The sequence below is a fragment of the Penicillium daleae genome (assembly GCF_028827525.1).
Source record: "Penicillium daleae strain IBT 16125 chromosome Unknown utg000001l_segment0_segment0, whole genome shotgun sequence".
In the NCBI taxonomy this organism is placed as follows: domain Eukaryota; kingdom Fungi; phylum Ascomycota; class Eurotiomycetes; order Eurotiales; family Aspergillaceae; genus Penicillium; species Penicillium daleae.
Window position 1 is genome coordinate 2,888,283 of NW_026623149.1, and position 25,365 is coordinate 2,913,647.

At 48.2% G+C, this 25,365-nt stretch overlaps 5 protein-coding genes across 5 annotated transcripts; 3 read left to right on the forward strand and 2 right to left on the reverse strand.

The window, feature by feature from the left end:
• Positions 1–1,816: 1,816 nt before the first annotated feature.
• On the forward strand, positions 1,817–4,035 carry N7458_000931 (fungal specific transcription factor domain-containing protein; the record flags this gene model as incomplete). Its single annotated transcript, XM_056904325.1, has 4 exons — positions 1,817–1,821; positions 1,943–2,393; positions 2,477–3,886; positions 3,982–4,035. 4 exons carry the CDS (start codon positions 1,817–1,819, stop codon positions 4,033–4,035), a joined length of 1,920 nt encoding a protein of 639 aa, XP_056772092.1.
• Positions 4,036–5,655: 1,620 nt separating this feature from the next.
• On the reverse strand, positions 5,656–6,815 carry N7458_000932 (uncharacterized protein; the record flags this gene model as incomplete). Its single annotated transcript, XM_056904326.1, has 3 exons — positions 5,656–6,467; positions 6,536–6,741; positions 6,796–6,815. The coding sequence occupies 3 exons, from the start codon at positions 6,813–6,815 to the stop codon at positions 5,656–5,658; spliced, it is 1,038 nt and encodes a 345-aa protein (XP_056772093.1).
• A 1,767-nt stretch (positions 6,816–8,582) lies between these two features.
• On the forward strand, positions 8,583–8,880 carry N7458_000933 (uncharacterized protein; the record flags this gene model as incomplete). The annotated part of the gene is made up of 2 exons (XM_056904327.1): positions 8,583–8,610; positions 8,669–8,880. 2 exons carry the CDS (start codon positions 8,583–8,585, stop codon positions 8,878–8,880), a joined length of 240 nt encoding a protein of 79 aa, XP_056772094.1.
• A 2,062-nt stretch (positions 8,881–10,942) lies between these two features.
• On the reverse strand, positions 10,943–15,217 carry N7458_000934 (Hsp70 family protein; the record flags this gene model as incomplete). The annotated part of the gene is made up of 12 exons (XM_056904328.1): positions 10,943–11,689; positions 11,741–11,909; positions 11,969–12,175; positions 12,322–12,517; positions 12,593–12,641; positions 12,695–13,441; positions 13,489–13,500; positions 13,746–13,958; positions 14,007–14,237; positions 14,292–14,580; positions 14,729–14,956; positions 15,183–15,217. 12 exons carry the CDS (start codon positions 15,215–15,217, stop codon positions 10,943–10,945), a joined length of 3,123 nt encoding a protein of 1,040 aa, XP_056772095.1.
• A 3,022-nt stretch (positions 15,218–18,239) lies between these two features.
• Positions 18,240–19,085, forward strand: N7458_000935 (uncharacterized protein; the record flags this gene model as incomplete). Its single annotated transcript, XM_056904329.1, has 1 exon — positions 18,240–19,085. The coding sequence occupies one exon, from the start codon at positions 18,240–18,242 to the stop codon at positions 19,083–19,085; it is 846 nt and encodes a 281-aa protein (XP_056772096.1).
• Positions 19,086–25,365: the final 6,280 nt, after the last annotated feature.

Consider the following 25,365-nt stretch of genomic DNA (forward strand, 5'->3'; position numbering starts at 1 on the left):
TTTCACATCGATGAAATGGTGACCTCGTCGCGTATGCACAGAATATATGGCTCTGGATCCGAGATGAACAGATCAGTCACAGCAATCAGTCCTGAATGAATATCGGCTGCCGATCCCATGGAGCATATATTCGATTGTTCTCCCAGGATTGGTGTGGCAGAAGGTATAGAAATGTCATGTCCAACAGAAGCTGGTCGAGGCTTTTGCATGTGATAAGATCGGTTGAAGGCCTCTTCGACCGAAAGACTTGGGCTTTTCTCATTAGTATCTAACTATGAAGATGAGTCAGTATGGGATATACTTGTGTTGTCTGTATCGGATCGATAGGTTTGTGAACCTCCTTGGTAGAGCATTGCGTCTCGTTACCACCACAATTGTCCGATCAGTCAGCGGCAGACTTTCGATAAGTCTACCAATTGTGAGGATATTCGCCTTTACTTTCCTTGGTCCTACCAATGACAGGCAGTTATTACACTGGGAAAGTCATAATAGGCGGGGACAGTTGACCTCCCATTCCCTTGCATCACCCGAGATCCACGCTTTTCATTGAAGACAGTTCACTGGATCCTGGAACTATTACCGCTACTACGATGTACTATACACAACTACATCTCTCATTATAAAAATTAACTATTTAGTAACTAGGGAATGGGTATTGAGATAAGCACTGTACTGGATGAGGCCACTCGAGATGTAGTGATTATCCTTTCGTCCATCCGAGTTGGAATTGGACACCAGACCTTCAGTATTAGATGGACACGACTCAGACAACTTCCGAGATCAGATGAGTTGTCCGTGCTTTATAATTCGTATTAAGCGGCGAATTTATTTCCCTTGTGGTTCCGCTTCCGCTTTATAGTGCTAAAGAAGTGGAGGGGTGATCTAAAGCGGCAGCAATCGGGTCAACCTAGCTATGCTGGGCTAACCCTCGCCCGGCCTATTTTCCGGGCCAGCTTCATCGCAACTTCTCATGGCCCTTCTTCGGCCTCCGAATGACTTCTCCCCATGGAAATCTAGAGATCAGCCGACAGCCCATGAGAGGAGCGAGCGCTAGTAGTAATAAAGTGGAAGACGTAAGAAATGACATCCCTTTGCGTAATTGTGTTGATTTATTGTTTTTGTTAACTCCTCGGGGTTTTCACGACCTTATGTCGTATGCAGCCCCCTAGCTAGTGTGCGCTACTCCGATGACTTTGACTACGTTTGGTACGTTCACCACCGTACGATCTTCTCGTAATGCATCCATTATCGCACCTCACCTCTCTCCAACCAACCGTTCGGTCCCCATTGCGAACTGGATGACAGCCCTGACAATTTTGAGATCGGGCTGCCATCCTCTCTCGTTGGGTTCGCTTGCCCACTGGGCTTGCGTCCATGGCGGAGGTTTGACTTCGCTGTACTCTACTCTTTCGCGGGCTGAGTTGGTTGCTGGTCCTATATTCTCCTTATGCCCTTCTTATAGTAGCTGCAAGTTGACTGTAGTGTCCATCTCTGACGGTCGATTAATCGCTTCAGTAATTGAGGTGATAAGTGCGTGTCCGCCTTGAAGATGCGACTTTGCGAGTGAAAGTAGGATTGCAGAGTTGTTCAAAATAATCGTAAGAACTATTTTCCATGCTGACATCTGGATACGAGGAATCATCGTTCCTACGTAGACGGCTGCCTCGAGCACCGTCCCGAAAGTTGGGTGTAGTGCGCATTGAGGGTGTTGTCTTCGCTGCGCGTTCGATGGGACGATACGCTACTGACCTGGTTAACCTCACAAGTAGGCCTATTCCGAGGAGAATTGGGGGTCTGTATCGCCCAAGGATAGCCGATGAGGTATGTACTATAAGCAACCACCGAGCTGCCTTTGAACATTGCTAATTCACGTGGCTCTAGATCGATTGTTGTCTTCAACATGTCCCACAGCGCGGCTCTTACTTTGTCCCACCAACTATAGTTTAATCCCAGCCGAGGAGCTTTTACGGCCTTCGCGGTCCTTTACGGCTCCATCGCTCAGCATTTTATTCTGTCAGCCTTCGGCTCCTGAGCCTCTGCTGTGGTATATCCCTCATCGCATTATTGCGGACAAACTGCTTGAGCAGTATTGGAATGCTGTTCATCCTGTCGCACAAGTCCTTCACAGGCCCTCGTTTGTGCAGCGATATGAAACTCTTTGGGAAGCCATTGAGGATGGAGAACGAGTCACACCGTCTCTGTTAGCGATCGTGTACTCTGTTCTCTTCTCAGCCGTGGTCAGCATGTCTGAAGAGCAAGTCTTTGAAGTCTGCCAACATTCCCGGCATGAGTTGAAGAACTGCTTGAAGCTGGGCGTTGAGGCTTCTCTGGGGCGTGCTCAATTGCTCACATCCACAAAAATTGAAACGTTACTAGCCTTTGTGGCTTACCTGGTATGTATTCATGGTTTGCCCTTGGCCTTTCAACTTCAACTTTATTTGGCAACAGAATCACTCACTCAAATCTATCGTTTCAGATGCCAATGTGTGTAGATGAAATCTCCCGTGCGCACACTGTTTTGACTGGCATGGCAATTAGGCTAGCAGAATGTATGGGGCTTCACCGTGATCCATCTGAGTACGACTTCTCTCCATCCGAATGCCAAGTTAGACGCGTCATCTGGTATCAAATCTCCTACCTAGATCTCCAGACCAGTGAAATCCAGGGACCTAGGCCATACATCCATCCCGATGGGTACACCACACAACTTCCATTAGATGTGGCTTCTTCCAGTTCACCCTCTCCGCATTCCACATCCACTTGGAATGATATGATATTTTCCATGATCCGATTTGAATGCCAGGAGATGCAGCGCAAGTGCTTATACCTGCGTATCCGGGTCGACCAGGAAAAAATCGGCCTTACCAGAGCAATCTCTAAGATTGACGCATTCCGCGTTTCGATGGATGCAAAATATGGCCCTTATCTCAACTCAGTGAACCCGAGTCCAATGCAAAGAATGGCACAGCTTGTGTTGAAGCTCTTCACCAGCCTAATGTACCTCGTTCCCCTGCACCGGTATATGAACAGCATTACTTATAGCATTCCTGATAAGCTACGCCAAATCGTTCTGACCAAAGGTACCGAGGCGCTGGAAGCTGCCATGGGACTCGAATCAACCCAGGATCTCAAACAGTGGTCCTGGTATAGTGGTGCCTACCAGCAATATCATTCGGCACTCCTGTTGCTAAATGAGGTGTTCATGTTCCCAATGCGTAGGGAGGCAAATCGGATTTGGCGCTGCTTGGATTTCGTTTTTGCTGATGCCTTGATCACTATACCTCCCATAGATATGAAGAGGGGTATCCCGACGCTCCACGATATTATTGGACATCGAGACATGAAAGCGAGATATTTGCTGAGCATGGTATGTGATCGAATGAGGGTGTATCAAAAAGCCAAGGGCTTGAAGAATCCCGTTCAATTCGAGGACTCGATGATCGCCGTCACACCCCAGAAAGATGGTGATACTACAGACCCCAGGTTGCCCCTTAGCCATGCCCATGGGGAGCCAGAATCAGCCGCACAGAGTCAGAATCCACCAGCAGCCCCTGATCCTCCAGTGCCTTCACCCGAGGAGGTGGACCTATACATAGGTCATTTGACCTCTATATTACCATACCGTGGCGTCGCCATATCAGGTCAGCACAATGACACCGTGGACAATATAGTGACTCCATTGGCTTCATCAACTGGGGAGTTCCCTCCGTGGATTCAATACCGCGAATTAGACCCTGGAGTAGACAGCAACACGAAGCTCCAGCCTAGCCATCTCCCCAGCTCCGCCTCCAGTGCTAGCCCGAATGAGAGCCTGCCGACCAAACAGTGCGTTGGAGCGCATGGTAGGAATGGCAGTACTGATTCTCAAATGCTTGAAATTGACTGGGTAAGAGATCCCTGGTCTTCTTTTCGGAAAGCCCTGTTATACATCCTTACTGATAAAATATCAAGAACCTTTGGGACCGCATATTTCCCCCTCAGCCAAAAGATGGTTATTTTGATATGCCAGATGATTTGCATATGGAGGCCTTGTAGTTTTTTCAATCATAACTTTGAAAAGAATTCCCGTGCGCCTAAAAATTATATACATGGCAAAATACCAATCATCCCGAGTAAAGAGTTTCCCTAAATCCAATTCCATCCTCATTCTCAAATCTGATCGACTTTCCAGCCATTGAGATGAGGACAACTAGTCTTAGCAGTTCAATTAGCTAATCCTCAACTTTTCAGCAGGTTTTCATTGTTCTTAAGTGTGCAAGCCCTACAACAAGCTTCGAAGAGACATTCCGAATGACCACGAACGATATGCCGACTGACTTCATTAGGAACACTATAACCCTTTCAAATTCACTTCGTTCGCTTTGCTTCGGATATTAATTATCTTTTTTCAATCGTAGGCAAATCATATTTAACGTGCACCTCCAGTCGGGCCTCGCCAAAAACTCTACCTGTCTACCTCAGCTGCCAGGCTCGTCTAGCTACCTTAGGCCTGGAGAGCCGGCATTGCGCCCCCTCTGAGGTTAGGTATAGCACCTTGGTAAAGATTTGTCGTCTTCAGGGTGATCTTCCAAAAATCCATCACGTAGAGCATATCAGATCTCTTGTTTCATGTGCCTACAGCAGTAGATAAACCTAAGCATTTAATAGTTACAGTCGGCCTATCTGCCATCTGCATAAACATCGGTTTGAGTGTCCCAAAATTGATAACCACATGGGCCATAGCGAGATCTAGAGAAGCTGTCGTGAGGTAAGCCTTCATACTCAGGTGAGCGAGTGTGTTACGGGGAAGGAGAGAGGGCATTACGCTCCCGTTATTGAGCACCACCTTCAGTTCATGTAGGCCGTAGACGTATATTAGAAAATAGGCGATCACGAAGTCGGTAATACTTGAATGAGAAGTGGCTTTTGAGATGTTAAATCTTGGTTCTGGGCTACGATCCTCCAAACTGATATGGCAAGGTTATCAGGGATTTCGAAGATATTAAAAGTGAGCATAAAACATAGCGCTTTCCTCATATCTGCATGGACGAAAGGGCGGAATCTAGAAAATATGGGAAGGACGATCTTGCAGTTACATAGCTGTCATGAGTACATCTACTCCAGTATCCCAGCCCTTACTAGTGTTACTAGGTGAATCAATGACGATGACTGCGTGTCTAACCTGGGGTAAAGTGAGCTTATCCTGGGAACTAAAGTAGAGCTTACTTGTCTACCGATTAGAGCCCCGAGAAGCATCAACATCTGTTCAATGAGACTGTTTTGGATTAATATTTACAAGTTCACAGACAAATTTCGATGAAACTAGACCGGTTAAAGTGAATATTGATAAACATGGCCAACAACTGGGCAAGTGTGTAGTATAATATTTTCTCTCAATTAGATTAGCGGGGCCGAAATCATATGAACGGTGGTGAATTGCGATCCATAATGCATTTCCCCTTCAGGACTTTCAGGAATATGACTTTTCAGGCCACTGATTATTTATCTCTAAAACCATGCTACGCTTCGAGTTACAAGGGTGGAAAGTAGTAGGGGGCGGATAAAGAAATTTCAATCTAGCATTGGCATGAAAACTTCTTACACTTACGATTCAGGCTACATACGCCAGTGTTAGTTATTACGAATTGAGCGCAGTTGATTTAGCGTATTGTATGATCACAAAGCGATCCCCAGAGCCTCGGCCTCCACATCAACTGCCTCTGAAATACACTGCCATATGGATGGCTGACGTGCCTCCCAGCCAAGCCTGCGGATGCGACTTGCAATACCCAGAGAGTTTACTCCCCAGATTGCAGGCCCAGGCACAGGGTCTCCTTGAATACGAAGACACTCCTCCACGGAAAGCGGTTCAACATCGGGAGTTTTCAAATGTCCCTTCTTGAACCCATAGAGGGCCACCGCCTTCGCCACATCTTTCCAAACATGCTGCCCGTTTTCAACAAAGTAGTACCCATCGCCGTTCCAATCTGCCTTTCCACCCCCCTTTAAGGCTTCCTCTACAAGACTAACATACGCATCCGCTAAATCGGCGACATGAATGTTCCTCCACTCATTCTGTCCCTGACGGACAGTAAGCGCTTTCCCTCTGCGTAGAGAGGCTTTTGCCAGATCCGGAATTTGAACACTGCGCTTTCTAACTGGACCAATGCCGGTGCCGTATATGGTGGGTGGGCAGACAATCGCTGTCTTGATCTTAGGCTGCTCAACCGGGTCACTTGTGGCGGCATCCAGGACGATCTTGTCGACATTGCGGTGCCAGCGATCCATTGAAAAGGATGTAATTACCTTGATATCGGCGATATCATCATACACCCTGTCAGGGGGTTGGCCATAATCCTGAGAGGGGTCCCCCAGTATGCCTGTTCCCGAGGTGTGAATATAGAAGCCTGGTGGACTGCCTGCTGGTTTGGACCTGATTCCCTTCACGATAGCAGCGGCTGCCACAGGATGATCTGCAGAGGCGCATTCTATCAGAGTAAACGTGGTGGTTAGCGGTGTGTCGTAACTAACCTCCAGGGAAACTGGACAGGCTTACGAAGTACAATGTCCGCTTCTGCGCTCTGTTGTTCAATGATCTCCACACTGTCCAGATCACCGATGATTGTCTTGATTTGTGGGAAAACGGACTGGATAGTTTCGACATGCCCTGCATTGCGGACAAGGGCGATAATCTCCAATTCAGGGTGTTTCCGAGCCAGGTGCGCCACGGCCTGGCCGCCAATATACCCCGTGATCCCTGTACTGTCGCCGATCAGTATACCCAGGTCATCGTTGTACGCTGGTAGTCATGCTTACACAAAGACCTTCGCAGCCATAGCGAAGTTAAATCGAAAGTTAAGCAAAATCCGTTCTTTTAGTATGAGCCAGTAAAGTACAATGCTTTTATATGCAGCGAGCCTCGAGGAGCGATTTCTAATCATACAGTAGGCCATCACAACACGGATCAATTTATCAACAGCGAAATCATAGTTAGTTCGTTAAGAGAGCCTATCATTTCCGTTCCAAGCAGTTATTTGGTGGCATTATTAATTAGACTCCAATCAAATTCATTCATTAAAGGCAATCTTCGGACATGAATCTCCAATACTCCGCAAGTGCCGGAGACTTAATTGCCTACGTGGCCTGGCAATACAAAGATAGTGATGACGAATTGAGCGGTGATACTTACTGCCAAGGACAGGCCGAGGCAAACCTCGGTCTAATCTCCCTTGTACTCGGTAACTTCTTTAACCTTAAACTAATTAGTAAACCCTAGGTAATAGTAACTTAAAGCCGGATTTAAACTCCATTAGGTTCCGCTTCCGCGGCATGCCATCCAATCCAGATTCGGCCGATACAGAAGCGGGGGCCTGGTGCTGACACAGCTGTCTCGGATCAACCTCCTATGCCACCAGACAAACATCAAGTCGGACACACTCTGCGAAAGCCACGGTACTAATATCCAAGCGAACTTAATAAAACCTCCCGTGCCTAGGCTAAAACCTTATCGGTTGAATTTATAAGTCCACCGTGATAGTTTGGTGGAGCTTAGTGTACTCTTAGAGCAGGGAGCTGGTTGTACGGAACAAAAGTAGTACAGAAATAGAAATTGACAAGAGAACGAGGTAATAGTCGAGTATATCAGGCCTGGTTGAAGTGGGTTGTGATGGAGATGGCCTAAAGCTATGTGATATTACTGAGAGCAGTGGTGCCGCGGTCAATGGCCTAGAACTATCGGAGTCGGCGACCAACTTTCCGCCTAAAGGTATCAACCTTATTCGAAAGAGGGACACTATGAAAAGCGCGAAGATAAGGAAGTCCGAAGAAAATGTCCACGAAACAGCTATATTGAAGTTAGTATTGATTGCGATTAGTGAACTAGGTAACGAGGCATGTCATCAGAGGTTTTAAACCCTCCTGGAGTGGGACGTTGCAGTGGGTATGTGGGATTGCAGAAGGGAATCTACTATGGTATATATAGAATTGGACATAGATTAGCCGTCCAAATGTATCTTCGATTTAAACTACGGTACATAATTATTGCCTTCTAGGTCTGAAATATAATATATATATCTTCAAACGCAGCCAATAAAGTGGCAGTTGAATTGGCTATCTTTTAATATTTCTCGACTATCTCTCAGTTTTTTCCTAATAGAGCTAAATTTTAGGGTATTTACCCTCGTTCCTTTCTACATGTCGTTTCAGCGCAACGGCATGCGACATCGCGCATCACCAGTAGGTTTTGCAGCTACATTCTTCGTCATTCGTACACTCGAGGGCCCATTGGATACTGAGCAGTTGCCACATGCTGTTTATATGTGAATAATGATGACTAACCACCCCCTCTGGGATGGAAAGGAATTGTGCTTCGGGTGGCGGGTATGGTTTAGTATGGTGCCACGTGAAGGTGGAAGCTTTCAGTAGGTGTGACTTCCGAAATCCAAGGTTGGTTCAGGACAATCAGTCGGTTATTGGTTACTACACTTTACCCGGTTGAACGTTGTTTCAGTCCTGAAGCAACCTCGTTCAGAATGATTTGAGAGGGATATCAGCAGGCTCTGGCATCACTCTTCAGATACTCAACACTCCAAAGCCCAGGCACAATGGGATTCAGCAGTGAAGTCGCAGAAGGTATACGATATCCTTGAGAACTTGTCACGATGGTCAATTCTGACTAGTTTTCAGGAAGTCAATCGACTCGCCCGCGTGCAGGAGAACCAGCGGAGAAGCCGCGCTCGCAAGCAGGAGTACGTTCGGGAGCTGGAGCATCAATTAGCAGCGTTTGAAGAGGAAACCAAGCGGACGGACATCAAGAATCGAATCGCCTTGCAGAAAAAGGAAGCAGAGAATCAGCACATAAAAAATCTATTTGTGTTGCTCGGTTTCTGCCTCCTCAATTAACCATTATCTACGGTTGGCCCACCAAGAAACAGTGGCGGATCGTAAGGATGCGATCACGTCCATGAAGCGGCCAATGGCGGCGAACCCGGCACCAGATCTTTGATGAGATCAGTGACGAGACGTTGTCATGAACAGTTGACCAGTCGAGACTCGACTACATTGCATTTCAGAAATGCCTAGTTGTTTAACCTTAAAATGTTCCCTAGCTTCTACTCACATGTACTTGCTTTGGTGGTGTAGCTGTCATAGCCTCTATTCTGGTACCTCCGCTCTCCTCTATCTACCTCCTGTTGCCAGCTTGGAATTGCGAACTTTGCCATGTGGAGTATGGTTTAATCATATTATGTCGTCGGAAGGAGAAATCAACTATACCAACTCTTCAACGCTCAGACCGGAGTGCCGAAAATCTCCTCTAGCACTGTCTTCTCTTGCCCCGACCCGATTAATACACCATTCGAGACAGGAACCAAATCCTTGTTTGTGATCACATGCGTACTAGCTCCAATTACGTCTGATGAAGCTTTTTAGCTCAGCATGATACCATTCAATTGGATTCAGGACTGGTGAGTACGGAGGCAAATAAACCAACTTTACTCGCGCATCAGCACACATCTGTGAAAGCTTCTCGGAGGGGTGGAATGATGCGTTATCGATAACTAGGACTCCGGCCATCTTCCACAATGCCGCAGCAGTTCATCGATGAAGTCTTCGAACACAGAGGCATCCGTTGACTGACAAAAGACGCGATAAAGAACTATACCATCTTGAGTATATGAAGGCAGAATTTGATACCGCTCGTCACCGTGGAACTGTGACAATTATTTTGGTGCTACACCTAATGGCGGCCAGATTCATCAACGTAAACAACATGGTAAGACTCAACTCGAAAAGGCCGTGAAGATATAACTCTTGTAATTCAGCTTTCTGCTCTTTGGCCTTCTGTTGGGCAGTCTTTCTGGACCAGCCTTTGGACACGAGGGCCCTCCTGATGCTGGAGGTAGTTGCAAGCATCTGGAATTCATCCCATAGAAAGTTAGCCATTTCGTTTAGGTACGACCAAAGCTGGCGAAGGGAAGCTTTGGAAGGCGGCTACATGCATGAAGCAGCTACACTCCTGGAGCTCTATCCCCACTCTCGGGGCAGGCGACAGAGAAGTGTGGGACAATGAGGTAAAGATCCAACCCTTCATGGACCCTTCTTCCCAACTATGGCACCGCCCCGAGACCTATGCTTTTCTTCTCGCCCTTGAGCTCAGGGAGACCCTGGGATCGTATTGCCTTTCGATTTTTTCTGCGCTTTGTCCTGGACTTCTTTACCCGTGAGGACTTTTTGGGCGGGAAATACCGATCTACGGTTACTCAGCTGTCTTAACATTTTGTGAGTGCTGACTTTGAAACTCGAACAAACAGTAAGCTGAGACTGGCTGCTATGAGGCAACATCCGATTTGGTGGTTGCGATTGTTTCAGTCGGCCTGGAGCTGACATGGACGTATCTGGTGACATGACAGACGAGAATCCAGTTGCATCGGCGGAATGTTGCGGGCGATCAGCACATATCGACGAGGGTACGCTCGGATAGCATCATCAAGGACATCCTTACCGAGCGAGTTCCTCAGGCAAGGTCGTCGGTATTTAATGCATGTCCAATCAGACGTCGACTATGCTGCTACCAACGCGACTGTGAGATCTTCAGGAGACAATATGGACATGAAATGTCTCAACCAACGAGCTGGCGAAGGGACCAGCCATGGTTCAAGGACACATAAGGCATTCCGGAGGGATTATGCACGACTACTATGCATGAAGGTTGACGCACGTCAGATTTAAGGCGGCCTGGAGGATTACGGACATAAGGTGTATTATTAGATGTACATATCTTCCGCGCATCTCAAACGCTGTCCAGCCAGAATTTTCGTTCCCAAAGCCCTCTTCTTTCCCGCTCTTTCTCCACGTTCTGACATCATCCCGAATGCCAAGCTAAGCGAGTGCGGGAAGAGTGTCCTCCGGTGCAACAACAATGCATTTGGATGGGCTACGTTCCCCCTCCATCGAGGACACGGACCTAATCGGGAGGCGAGAGTAGAAAAGCCATGTTCCTAGGTCCTAGGCTGTGACGGACAATTTTGCGACCCGGCGGCAAGGAAATACCATTTGCGGAATTGTCGTTCTCGACTGGACGGTGGTCGACAGTGACCGACGGAATTTCGTTCTCAGTTCCGACGAAAGGGACCACCAGTGAGGCAGGTGTAATCGCAGGACAGGTCGCCACGGGGGGATCCTCGCGAATGTTGGTGTTCATCGTGGAAAGCACACGTCTTCCCCTTTTATCCCGACGTCGCCGCTTGGCACGAGGGAAGAAGGCCAGCGTGCCATCGTGATGGCCAGGCTCCAAGTCCAGTTCAGATTGAGGTATCCAGCTGGCCGCCGGCACGTAAGATTTTGTGAGCAGCAGCGAGTCATTCTCGCGCTGGATCAAAACTTCCACCTTCAGTAGCTGTCCTTCAGGCTTAATGGAAAATATAAAACGCGCCTCGATCTCGCGGTGCGTAGTAGACGCAGGGAACAATTCGTCATGCGGGATGTTGGCTTCGATGCGGCCGAGGTATACCAGATGGGAGTGAACGCCAACCAACGGATAGGTGATGCGACAATCCCAATCGACATCATGATCCGACCTCATGTTTGCTCGGTTGAATTGGTCGTTGGTGGTGTATAAATCAGACGAGATGACCCGGTTGGGTCGGCCGGGCCGGTCACGGTAGACCGTTTTTATCAATTCGACGCGACTGCCGTCACCGGCCGGTTGGCCCTTCAGGTAATAAGCATCTCTCTAGGGTATCGTTTACGAAAGGCACTGTACCTTTTCGATAACCCACCCTATAGCCTCTTCCACGCGATCTCCGCTTAACTCGACGCCCGACACGGATCGGTCCATCAAAAACGTCAGGCCAACGTCCTCACCGGCAACGCTAGTTTCTCGGATCGGGTTATGCGCAAACGAAAGCGCCCCTTGGGCTACGGTGCCCACGCTAGAGTCGAGCCTGGTTAGCAATCGGAAAGTTATGCGAGAGAATATTGGGTTACCCACTGCGTTTCCGCAGCACACATTATATTAGGCTCCCGTTTCTGTATCTCGTCGAAGATACTCTTGGCAAACCACTTATTTCGGGCTGGTCCGCCGCAGAGGAAGAAGAAGTCGGCCGCGTGGCCCTGATCTTGAGCGGCAGTGTATTGGTCCCAGAACACCCTCAGAATACCCTCTATCAGGTCCTGGAAAAAACCAGTCATGGTTTCACTAATGCAAGTCGTTCGGATAAGTGGGTTGTCCGGCACGATCATCTACAGGCTCAGTCCTGGCCGGCCTAATCCCAGGACGTTAAGGCAGCTCAGGGCCCCTTAGGTACACTGGTTCGTAATGCCAGAACCGAAGGAGAGACTCACACGCTGATCTGAATTCTTTCGCCAAATACGTCCAAGTGGACAGGGTCCACCCCATTGAACACCCGTTTACAGCCTTCGAACTCGAATGAGATCGTGGGCCAAGAGCGAGGCGCTGTCAGAAGATCTTTATCAGAGAAAGTATCGTATAGCCACTCTTGGAAGGCACGATTGACCATCAGTCCACCCTGGCTGAGCCCTGTATGTCGGTTGTTAGCGCACCGTTCCGCCATCAGTATTTTAGGGACAGGCTTTCCCTAACCATCAGTCGCACACGCCTGTCGAATCCATCCCTCCAGTTCCCGGCGCACACCCACAAAGTCCTGCCAATACTATCAGTACGTACGTCACTATCTTGAACGTAAGCGAGCATTACCGTGCTTCCGCCTCCACAATCACCGATTAGGGCTGTCTTGTCGACAGTAAAGAGTTGGCCTTTAGTGTGCAAGGCCACGAAGTGGGCAGCCGCCATGGACTCGGAGACCCCCTCCACACGATTGAATCCCGCGGCGAGCGCCGCCTCGAAGAGAATGATTCGTAATGAGTTATTGTGACGGACCGGGTAAGTAACCCAGCAGTGCTTCCGAATATCTTGGAAGCGCCGACCACGAATCAAGCCCTCACTCTCCGGTACCTCTAAGTACCGTTCTGCTAGCGTCGCGAGAATGTGTTTGAATAGATTTTCAAAGAGAGTGGCGGGCGTCTCCGCCGCCCCATAGGCCCGAGCCGTGGCCTGAAACGATTGCTTCAATTCACTCGTGTAGGGTTCTTGGCCCAGAATCCCGAGCTTGATGTTTTCAAACTTCTGGACATCCAGATATCTTACATCAAGACCATAATGCCAGTTGCTCTGTGACCGGCCCACCGTGGCGTCGAGTTCCTCATTATCCTTTTCCGAGTAGGTTGAGCTAAACTTGAGAGTGTGAACCGTCAGGCTACAGGACCACTTCCAACACACAGTCCAGGTGGTTGTGCCCGGGTCAAACGCGATGTGTAGATCGGCATCTTGGTCGCTCATGACACGGAGCGGAGTCGAGGATTGCCCCGAATGCAAAGGTGTTAAATGTGCCAGAAGACAAGACGCGCCATGCGGGACTTCTTGGTGTGCAATCACGTGATTCATCTAAACTAGCTGTCGGGTACGCGACACGTAATGTGCCTGTCCGCGACGCGCGGGATTAACTAACTAGTTAGTTAGTTTAGTTAACTAAGTTAAGCCCGGAACCCGCTCTTGCTTAGTCGCTCCCTAAGCGTGACAAACCTGACTAACTAACTTAACAACTGTTATCAATCACGTGGGAGAAGGATGAAACTCGAAACGAAAGATGCGATATCCCAATAGCTCTTGCTCAAAAATCCGCCGAGCCTCCGCAATCCCTTCGAAGATGATCCGATAGAGGTCTGAGAGGTGGAAGATTCGACCATACCAGTGTCTCTCCATCCGCATGCCAGCGGAGCTGTGCTGGGGGAACTCCGGTCTCGCCAATCCGGAAGCCGGGTAGCCGGTTCTCCTGCAATTCAACCACGGGACCTTCCGTGTCATTCAACAACCACTGATCCCGAATATCGACGATCATAGCACCAGTGTCCGTGTCCCGGTCATCCTCGGCCTCCGCTACCACTTGGGCAAGTACCACCATCTAGCAGTCGTAGATCAATTGCGATAGAATCGATGTGTAATTCCCGACGAGCATCCGTGCACCTTGCTTATGGCTCCAGAACCGCACGGCAGCATACGACATAAAGACGGAATCAAACTTGCAATGGCGCACAGAGTGTTGGATAATAGCCTGGCTGAACTCGAGAACAGCCCGATCGAGCCGGTCATGGAAAGCCTCGGTGTTCACCTCGTCGCTATCGGGATCTGTTCGACTGGTGAGTTCGCTCGCGGCCTCAGTTACCTCGCACCATGCTTCGAGCTGTCAGCTGCTTGGCTGAAAGAGCGTGTCCCGGAGATGGCCCTGCCCAACGACGCGGTCCCAATAGCAGATCAGCCTCTGCCAAGTGTCGATATATTTCCGACGAGACTGCTGGTTCTGTAGTTCAGTGATGGGATCTTGGGAGGTCTCCCTCCGCGTAAAGGTATTGACGAGTCGTGCCTTGCGCCGGCTGAGGTATCGGGCCTCTACGTTCTGGTCATGCACGAGGACGGTCATCGTTTTCTCTAGAACCTGTCCGATACTCTCACAGATCAGGAATAAAGACGGCTCGTCCTGCACCCTAGGGAGGTAATAGCTAGGACCGAGTTCTTTGAGCAGGCGACTGGGAAAACAATGTCAGAACATAAGCCTGGTGCCATGGCATCGCGCCCTGGCGGGAAACTTGCCACTGGTGCCGCCGATTGTATTGTTGTCGGATCCGATCAGTACTCGTCGTGCGGAAGTCACATCGTTCAAAGTGGCAGAGATACCCAAACACGGTCGGCAGCCCATGAATCTCCTCTCTCCCATCAGGTAGCTGTACCGCACCAGCATTGGAGGTGGCGACCGAGTCTAATTCACTAGAGGATGCAATTCGTCCTCGCTTACTGGCCTGTAAGCGATGCTTCTCTAATAGATGGCGAGAGAGATTCTCTGGCAGGACGCGGATGTACGATGGAAACGCATCACATTCTGCGTCCACCACTGATGCGGTGATACTGTGATTACGCTTAGACACAATATAATGATCAAGAATTTCAAGGGACTATTGAACATACTTGCCTTTATTGAAAGATATATAGGCTGTACATGCGGAAATCAAGCTCGCACTAATTCCCATCAACTGCTGGTGTTACAATAAAATATCGCACCAGTTGACACTGAGTAAAGAAGGTCTGAAAAATGGCCTGGTGCCATGGCCTGCTACCTTGGTGGGAGACATACCACTGATGCTTCTGATTATAGTGCTGACGCCTCATATCTTTGCTAGTTGTGCGAAAGTGACAGGTGTCAAAGTGGCAAAGGAACCCAATATGGGTCGGCAGTCCATGAATTTCTGCGATTCCATCTGGCGGTTGCAGAACATCTCCCGCCGTTAGAGCCAAAGCCTGGAACTGTCCATTTTCTATGAACAGGCGCTGGTTTCTCATCAATTTATGCTTCTCCAGTAGGTGTGATGCAATATTCTGGCGAGTATAGCAGCAACGGTGTGTGGTGCATAGTATAACACGCCAATCCTGCAGGGGTTGTAAAAATTTTGGAACCCAGAGAAGGCGAAGGCTGCTCTCTAGGATGCGCAGGATCTAATTTTATTCTTAGGTCTTTTTGATTCGGGCCATGGCCACCATGGCTAACTTGATCCTGTCGTTTCCTTTTTAGACACTTGTTTGGCCTCTTACATCTCATCGGAAATAATCAAATGTATTCTAAATAACAACACCAATAGCTATAACGGATAGGTGCCATAACTCTGTCTTCCATTTTGGCTCGCCTTTCCGAGACAAATTTCAATATTGGGGGCAGCTTTCCATTCTCCCGGACAACAGCATCCGAAGGAGAGATCTTCTTGCTGCCAGATGTGGTTGGTCGTATCAAATAGTCGTGGCAGAATTTCGGAGATAAGACTGTGAACAGCAGCGATTGACCAGAGCCTGGCAAATAGCTTGACCCAAGAACGACGACGCAAAGCAATCGAATTTTGCCCTGAACACAACATATGTATCTACCATCATGCGCGCGTTTTCCCGATCCTTGTCTACTTCTTGAGCCTCCTTACAGACACCCCTTTGTCCTCTGCAACATGCACGACGCGCCCGTACTCTGCCTGGATGGCGGAAATTGCCATCGAGCGCGGACAAGCCATTATCCCTCCTGGCGCTGAGGCATTCTCGCCACTTATCTTCAAGTCGGATTCTTTCAGGCAGCTGTCCTACGGTTGTTGGAATACTACCGCTCTCCGGAGTCTGTATGCTCTCAAAGCGACTGGCAGGAGTTTCTGAGAGCCAGTACGGACAGTTGATACCCTTTCTCCTGAATGCTACGTAGGACACTCCACTTCCATTGCATAGATTTTCGACTGGAAAGAGTATGTTACATCAGTAAGCTACCGTCTCTCATACCCTGCCGTTCCTTTGATACTGGTAATGATGTAAAGTTTTAGAAATGAGGAAGTCCACAACACCACACTGAAGGCAATTCTGGATACGTTGCGAGAGTCCATCAATCTCCAACCCCAAAAATGTCTTCGGCGGTTACTGGTACTTAGTCTACCCATAATGGAGCTACCTCGACGGAATGTACTCTGTCATACTACATGCTCGCAACAGCTCTGTCTGAAAATGACTTAACCATTAACTAAATATCCATATTCATCTCTTAGGATGTATTTCTTCTAAGCTCCCTGGTCTCTTTGTTCTGAAGGTCAAATATATACCGTGGCGACCGATATTGCCTTTCATGTCTAGGAACAGATTTACTATTTCAAACTCTGACCACGTCGTACGCTTAGTTATTGGTCGGAAGACGCTCAGTGAGTCATACTGGTGCACCAATAGGATATCAAGAAGTCTGAATTGCTATACTGCTCCTTGCTGGCAATTTATGTGGGCATAATAATGACTAATCTCGGCGGATCTAACTAACTTAACTAACCTATAAGTTAACTAGTTAGTATCTCCTTTCCTCCGGGTATCCACCAATGCTGCTTGTCCGACAGCAACTCGGATGAAACCACGTGATATTTATATGGCTGTTCGGCCTTGCCAACTTTAGAGCTATTACTCCCTGTAAATGACATGGAATAAACAGGCTGTACTGTATCAATTTTGAGGGGAGGGTAAGGCTAGATAATAATATCGAAATGAGACTTGGCGGAAACTTGTTGAGGTTGATTTGCTTTTAGTCGCAGTTATTACGAACATCGAAGTGCGGGGGCTGCACCTAATTGAGTAGCGACCGAGAACCAATCAAACCCCCGGGAGTTAGCGCTATCTTGTGGGAACTCCGAGACATGGAAGTGCTGGCAATAGAACTTCCCACAGAGCGCCTGGTCGATTGGCTGGGCCTGGTTTATGCTGTCGGCTGAATCATGTGGTCGGCCTGTACGACGGGGAGCCGAAATTTCAAGCTCGGTCATTCCTTGCGGTGACTTGGATGGGCATGGAGAGGGGCTGTGGCCGCGGCACGCACATATGGTTTTCAAATTAGCACCTTGTACTTTGAAAGATAAGAAAATCGCTCCATCTCCAATTACATCAGGTTCCTTGACGGAGAAGGAGGGCTAGTGTAATGGATATGTTGGCGAGTCACTGGCTAGCCAGCAATGAAATAGGTGTATCATAGAGAATCGATGAGTTTGCGAGGGATCAGCAGCAAAGAGTAATCACGTGTTTACATCTAAAAACGTGGTGGGCGGGCACTGGGGTTAACAGCTGAGTCAGCAGTTGTCTCAGAGAAAAGTCCCCCCCATGTAAACATCCCGCTCTCCGTATTAGCACTAATTTTCAAGCTACTTCTCTGGAGAGATCCAGTCGCAACGATGTGACAAGATGAAAGATTGCTACATTCTCAATTGGCTTTCAAACCTCAAAAGCCCCGCAGACCGTGCGTGGAGTATCATCCCTACGCCGCACCAGAACCCGTCGGCCGATAAGAATCAGCTACAGCTTCCGTCGCCACCCGAATCGCGCAAACGACGCCAAACAATGGCGAGCAACTTCAGTTCCACGCATAAAAGACGAAAAGTGATGGGAGATGTTGACGAGACACCGAGAGCTAGAAGTAATCAGGGAGATGGAGCAATCACGGAGTCCCCAGTACCTTCTATTCCGGCGCCCACAGAATCGTCGGAACGATCGCAAGCTTCCGGTCCGTCTTCACCTCTGAAACAACTCAGAGCCATGGAGTTATCTTCCGAGAGAATCAAGACAAAGGTCCTAGACTCGACAGATCCGAACTTGCCAGTCGCACTATCTCAGTTGCTTGTGGAGCTAGAGGACTGCAATGATGGGTATGGTGTCATATCCCAATCGCCGAGAGGAAGAGATCAAAGAGAAGGAAAAGCAAGTACCAGGACTTCGTGTCTTCCGGGAGTTTGTGTTTGCTCCCTCCGCGGACCGAGATCAACTCGGACCGACACCTTCATTCGATGATGCCTCCGACCTGGTCAAGGAGGCGCTCCATTGTCAGGGCACGAAGCGGTCCGAATCTGGATGGAACATGGCGGTCCATTATCCTCTCCTTCGCAAAGCTATATGTGACTCAGCAAGACCAAGTCAGTTAATAGGTTTTGAACCATGCACAACCGCAAAAATCATTCGGGAGTATCTACCCCCTGGTGCAACAGGAAAAATGGTGGACTTTTGCATATACGTCAACCCGGAAGCGGAGCCAGTTGCTTGCAGTGAAGCAGAGAAGCTCACACGGACGCTCCCCGCCCAAGTGATCAACCACACAGACGAATATGCTCTCCGAAATTGGCCTATTGCCGTGAGCATCGAGACTAAACGACAAGGTGAAGAACGCCTCGCAGCCGCGGAGCTGCAGTTAGGCACTTGGCACACTGCTCAATGGAGATTGCTTGAACGTCTCGTCGCTCAAACTGGCGGTACGTTTGATGGACTGCCTTTCCTGCCCGCTATCGTCGTGCATGGGCACATGTGGAGCTTTGCGGCGACGACAAGGGAGGGCGAGACTACCCTACTATGGCTGGAGCAAGTATTTGGGTCGAGTAGTAATATCCTTGGGGTATACAAGACAATATGGAGCCTGCAACGTCTCGCCAAATGGGCCAGCGACGTGTACTGGCCATGGATTCGGGAGAATGCCTTAGGCGTCTCTGAGGATTGACGCTAAACAGTTATATTTCCACGATTATAGTTGAAGATACCCTATCCAGGCGTTAGCATGCTGCTCTAATAAGTCAAATATCGGTTTATCTAGCGTTCTGCAATCCAGCGCGAACTTGGTCTTCACCCTTTTGTTGATGCATACCTGGGCTTGATCCTTTTGCTGGCTCGTAACACAGAGGTCATCTCCCGAACCTTCACGGTTCTAGGGTTGGATCTACGAGTTCGATCATCGGATAGGCAGCGTAGAACTCAGATTAGTGTATATAAGATTTAAAAGCTTATCAATTAGGTATCCCTGGCTTTCTGACTTAGTCGTCACCTGGTCATCTGACCGTCCTGTCTAGAACTAGCATAAGCCCCATCTAGCGTGAAATTCCACAGCGTACATCGTGGACGTTTCTTCGTCGCCCATCTGGCTAAGAACGTTATTGATCCTCAATACATGTGATCGCTGCCGCTCCAATACTTCCCCGCTCTTGTCGGTTCAGAGAATTTGGGGTCTTTTTGATAATTTCTGATTGTAGCGGGCTATGGTGACGTCTTTGTCTTCGATGATCACCCCCAGGAATCTCGGAGCCCAGAGTTACGTGCTGAATTGCCCACGCTTCGCCATCCTTTTGCACGCCTTTTGCACATTTTTTGCTCCACTTCTTCATTGCTTTAGGTTTTCCTTACTGAATTATTCGCCCAGTTTTTGCGCGTTATTTATTGACTTCGATTTTGCCCAATTTTTGCTCAACTTTGTTGAATCCAATCTTCATCCCTGTTCCGCATTTCGTTTTGCTCTCTCTGGTTTGATCAATCTGTCATCCCTACATTATTTTCCACCCTGAAAATGCGCCCATCCGCTAACACAGCAAATTAATTCGTCCTAATGGCGTACCTGTTTGCTCATTCCATATTACACACCATAGCAAGCGAAGGTATCCCAAATGATGACCAGGAATCCCGGAATTCACTCCAAATAGCGCATATTTTTGCATATCCCTAACAGTCAGACCGATGAAAGGCTGAATAAATGGATCTCAAAATCGATCGCTGCCAATAAATCATGCCAAATTGACCGCTTCGACCTGCTACTCGGAATCTCAGAAATGAGATCGCCCAATCGGACACCTTTTGAACACGTTTTTGCGCAGTCTGTGCGCCCCCTCTATTTTGACCAACTTTCGCTCGCTTTTACCCAGCTTTTGGAGCACTTGGTTGGACCATTTTTTTTAATTCTACCCGAAATAGTCCGATCCACAGAGCGGGGAAGTCCCAGCACAATAACCAGGGCTGAGAAATACGACATGGTTGCATAGCCGGTGGAATATCACTAAATGTAGATGTATGGAGAGATTTAAGTGGCTCGATGTCATTCGAGTCCGTACTGTACATAGCACAAAATACTCGTAAAACCTTCACGCACCTAGAAATAAAAATTGAATTCTCTAATAGATTCTTGACGATAAGCAGGGAGCGCACTTGACATACTGTACTTCAGATTTACATTCCTCGCAAATAATTTCCCCCATATATAATAGGCCTGGCAGAAATTTGATGGATCCAGCACCGGTCTTGTTCGTATAAGATTGAACTTATCAAACACCAAGGGGCCGAACATTTCTTTAATCTTATGGGGCCTGATCGTCAGTCGCCCCTTGAAGAAAATCAGCAATTGAGATATTTCCCTTAAGAAGGTTATATGGTCTGGTTACAGATGTCTGTTATCATTTCCGAGCGCTCGCTATATCTGAACCTCATCCTTTTCACTCACATTTTGTCTTCTCACATAACAAGACAATCCTTTTTTTTTTTTTTTTTTCAAACATCATACCGATTCTCAAGATACCCGAAAAATGAGAAATCAAGGACAATGCCTTCCATATCGTCTCTTTCTTCGTTGCCAACGCTGCTCGAGCTTAGCACTTGTCAGGTTTTTGCAAAAAAAAAAAATTTGCTTTCCTTAAATTTTCAAAGCACCCCGGAAACAAAGAGTCCCAGTGGATGTTTCGAACGACATGTCGGAGATGCGAAGAAACCAATCCGGCTCCAAATGACCTACCCACTTGCGAGCGAATCGGAAATTATATATCCGTCGATCAGGTTGTCGGGGGCCTGTCGGCAGAATGCGCACTCATCGCCTTACATGACGATTTGAGATATTTCTTCTGAACACCTGAATCGCCCCGAGTCCTAAGGAATCTACAGTATCCGTTTCTCGCGCTTTGGTTATTTGTACAACAGTTACTATACTTTGTTTTTGCAATACACAAATTGACACAATATGCAACGCCCAGCTCCATAGATGCTCATGTGCTAACGCTCATGTGCTAACAAGCTTGCCCGTATATCCTCTCGCCGAGCAAATCTCAATCATCCGCTGATTCAGTGTTGCAGCATCAATCCGCTTTTTCATTTTCGGTGCTGGATATCCCTGACGATATATGCTGGTGATCTCTCTTTCAGACTTAGCTTTGACCGGGCATTCTCGATTTGGTGGAGCCACCGGGCGTAAACAAAAGGGATGAATCATCAATTTATGCAGCCGAAAAGGGAAGGTCTTGGTAGAATTATGCAATTGCGGTTCACTATTGGTACGGTCTCAACCTCCGAATTCGAGACCGCACCATACAGAGGCCTAATCTCTAGGATGCCAGATAGTGCACCTACATGGCTTACTCATCTGTGTTCCAACACAGAGAAACAAACTCCAATATATTGCAGGGAAGCAACTGCAATTTCAATCGTGCTGCAAGGTAATATACTAAAAGGTAAGGCCTCCAACAGAGCGGAAGGTTTATCAACTGGTAAATAAAACGAATCATCCTACTTACTTAAGCAGGCAAGTCAAGAGCATTCGACATTGGTTCAAAAACCTATGTTCTGCATCACCATAATCAGCTGTAACACATCCCCATGTACAGTCACTCTTGTCACGCATCACTGCAGCAGCCACATTATAATTGCATATGCCCGGCATAGGGCGTACGCTGTTAATAGCCTCGTAAACAAGAGCCCCGTTGATAGGTGTGTTTTTGCTTTGTGGAGCGAGGCACCACAGTGCGTCTGGATAGCCTCGTATAAATTGCGCTCCACTGAGTGGAATCTTCTGTAGTGTTTGATAGGCTGAAATAGAGGCGGTGGACACGGCAGTTAAAAAGTCGCGCATATAGTCTGCACAGGATTGATAGTCAGACCTTGAGCACTTAGGACAGAAAATTGCTGACCAAAGTCCCAACCGGTCGTTGCAAGACTCTGGTGATTCTGTAGAGCCAAGATGTTGCGGATCGGCTGATTTGGCGTGGCTAAATTTTTCCCAGCGATCTTCACCCAGCCTTCCACTCCCTTTCCGTGCTGCCAATCACAGAGTGATGGATTCTGCTCGCACTGACAGAGTGAATGGGGCCATACCCCACAGGCATCGTAGTCCTTGTTTGTCGTTGATGTACAACCAGAATTGCAGTCGGCAAGGTAGATCCCTGAATCTAATACCAGACAAGTAGTTTGACGAACTGGACAACGGTTGGGGCAGGTACCATGAGGGCTGAATTCTCGGCAAGTACATCCACCAGCCACATCATCACGATAGATTTCACCACTCGTGCAGATAAATTGACCAACGCTCTTTCGAATTATGCCTAAATGTAAGAAGAGGACTCTAACAAGTAGGATTCTTTGGAGAATCCTTTTGAGACATGGTATATTATTTCGTTGGAATATCGCTCCACTCCATAGGTGAGAAGGATGTGGTCAAAGCAAGACGAGTTGGGTATTTCTACATGTCCCGCTCTATTACTTCGTTTAAGGTATCCTGGAATCTATGGCACTTCATAAACTCAATGGTGCGTTCTACCTAGAGAATCGCTGTTGTGTTCCAATTGCGGGGGTCTGACATCTGAGAGTCAGCACTGGATACTGCTTGATTCATTATTGTTAAGGCTACGATGTGGGAATATGAACGGGCAGGCATGCAAATGCATAGTGCTATCTATGTTAGGAAGGAAGAGAGTGAGAGAGATATAAATAGCAAGCGCAGGAAGAGAAGAAGTACCCTGTTGGAGTGGTGAATACTAACGACTAGGGCGGTGGTGCTAGCGTCAAACGGATATGACCAGCAAGACTTGGACATGCAGGTTGTGACAACGAATTTACAATCCGGCCCAGAGATCTGGCAGTGTAGTACTATCGAAGCGCGAAGACTTCGAATCTGGGGGGGGGGAAGGGAAAGAGGAAACCGCAGCAGCTATCTGCTCGAAAAAATACTCCTGACTCCGTCACGTGACTACTTCTTTATCTCATATTTAGCCTTACGACGTAACCAATGTGTACCTAGTCCGTAGACTAGAACAGCGCCATACGCTCAACAGAAACATGATTCGATGCGAGACAAGGGTAAACAGGGGTAACAATCGCAAAAGCTCACAATTCAGACGTTTAGTTCGAGCAGAGTCCAGCCCCCACCAAGTGACTTCCTGCAGCACCGATCCCCAAGCACAAAGGTTCCGTAGGGTCAGATAAACATGCAAGTTGGGTGGGCTCCGAGAGATTAGCATTGTTGTGCACGCGACGCGTAAGCGGGGATGCGGGGAATGATGTTCCGCGACGCGAGCGATTGGCCTAACGTTGGACCGAAGTCGGCCAGTACCATGAGAAATCAAACGCTTTCAACTTGAAATACAACCGAAAGACAGTCGATATAACTCGCGGCTGACTGGACGAACTTATATCATGCAACACTCAAAACTCGGCTGCACGATCAGGAACTTTGGCCAAAACCAGCGTCATTCTATGATGAGGAATCACAGATTGGCATGCAAACCGTTTGTCACACGTACCATCACTTCCAAGTTGCAAATGTAGTAGTCTGTAGAGGTGAAGCTCTTTTCCGAGAGTCGTGATGGCGCGGATCTAACTGGGACCGAGCGAGGATGCTTATCATCGAGAGGCCGTACCTCGCGTCACAACATTTGGACATTGGCGGTTCATGTAGGTACGCGAACACGGTCAAAGCATAGCGATTCGCAGAAAAGATCGCGGTTCGGTGTGAAGGATTTATTTAATGGGAACAATGACCAGCGAAGCAGTCAACTCTGAATGTTCGCCACGGACCTCTAAGATAGTGCAAGCAGCTAAAGCATAGAGTCTCGAGAGCAATATAGTGGTGCTTGATGCAGGCATCCGCTGCCGTATATGGCAAGGTTCACCTTGGCCGAGTACGATGCTAAACTCGTGGTGTGGGTGAAGATGCCCCAAATTCGCGATCTCGGACTGGCGGTGGAATTTCCAATGAAATAAGATATCTCCAGATTAGCCGCCCACTTCCGGGTGACCATCTTCGTGTCTGTGACTTGCAGCTTACCTTTCTCACCTCCTAAGTGAGATGCTTACAAACCTTGTAGACGGCTGCACTTTTGCCGGACAGGTACGCCGGAAGCGAATACGGTGTTGCCACTGGTCCTGTAACAAGCCATGGCCCATTTGACATGGTAAAGCTGTACTGTGATCATGAAATGGAGGAATATATGACTGGCGATAACCCGGATACTGTGGCCAGGTCGACACGTCCTAATAGCAGATCGTTTCAGGTTAGACCTGGCCATCCTCCCACTCCGCCAGTGGTCTAGTCCGAAAGTAGAAAGTTGTGGAAGCAGTTGCAAACTCAAGTATTGTAGTAATCGGATCGTCAAACATGGACAGTGGACGTCAAATGACAGGAATATATTTTTAATATGCGGGCTGGTTAGGAGGGTATCCCGCCAACCGCAGATCTTTCCTCGCCACTTTTACCTTGCTAGAAGCATTCTTCGTGCCCAGTCACTCTAACTCGTTGATAAATCTGATATAGGCCCGTCCTCCTCATTGCTGCCGAGGGAACAATTGTGTTACTCTAGCCCTGGCCTTCACGAACAGCTCAAACTAGCGGCAACAACCTCCCAGAACCTTCTCTTACGAGTGGAGGTAGCCTGCATATTTTTCTGGGAAGAAGAATGATCTATGAAACTAAAACCTCTCGTGCGCGGGTCTCTAGAAGGTATTAGGCGAGTGAACACCATACAAATGGTCGGCAAGTTTGCAGACACAAAATTCCTACTGAGTATAATTTGCAGGTCATTGATTTCCCGAATACCTTGTAATGTTGAATTCCGCTTCCAGTTCGGTGAACATCTTCGGCACCATCAGAGGTAATGCACAATCAATACTGGGCCAGCTTCACCCGCACATCAACGTAACCGCAATGACTGTAACTATTCAGTCATGAAGTCCAAAGTTCTTCACTACCGCACAGCCGCTGA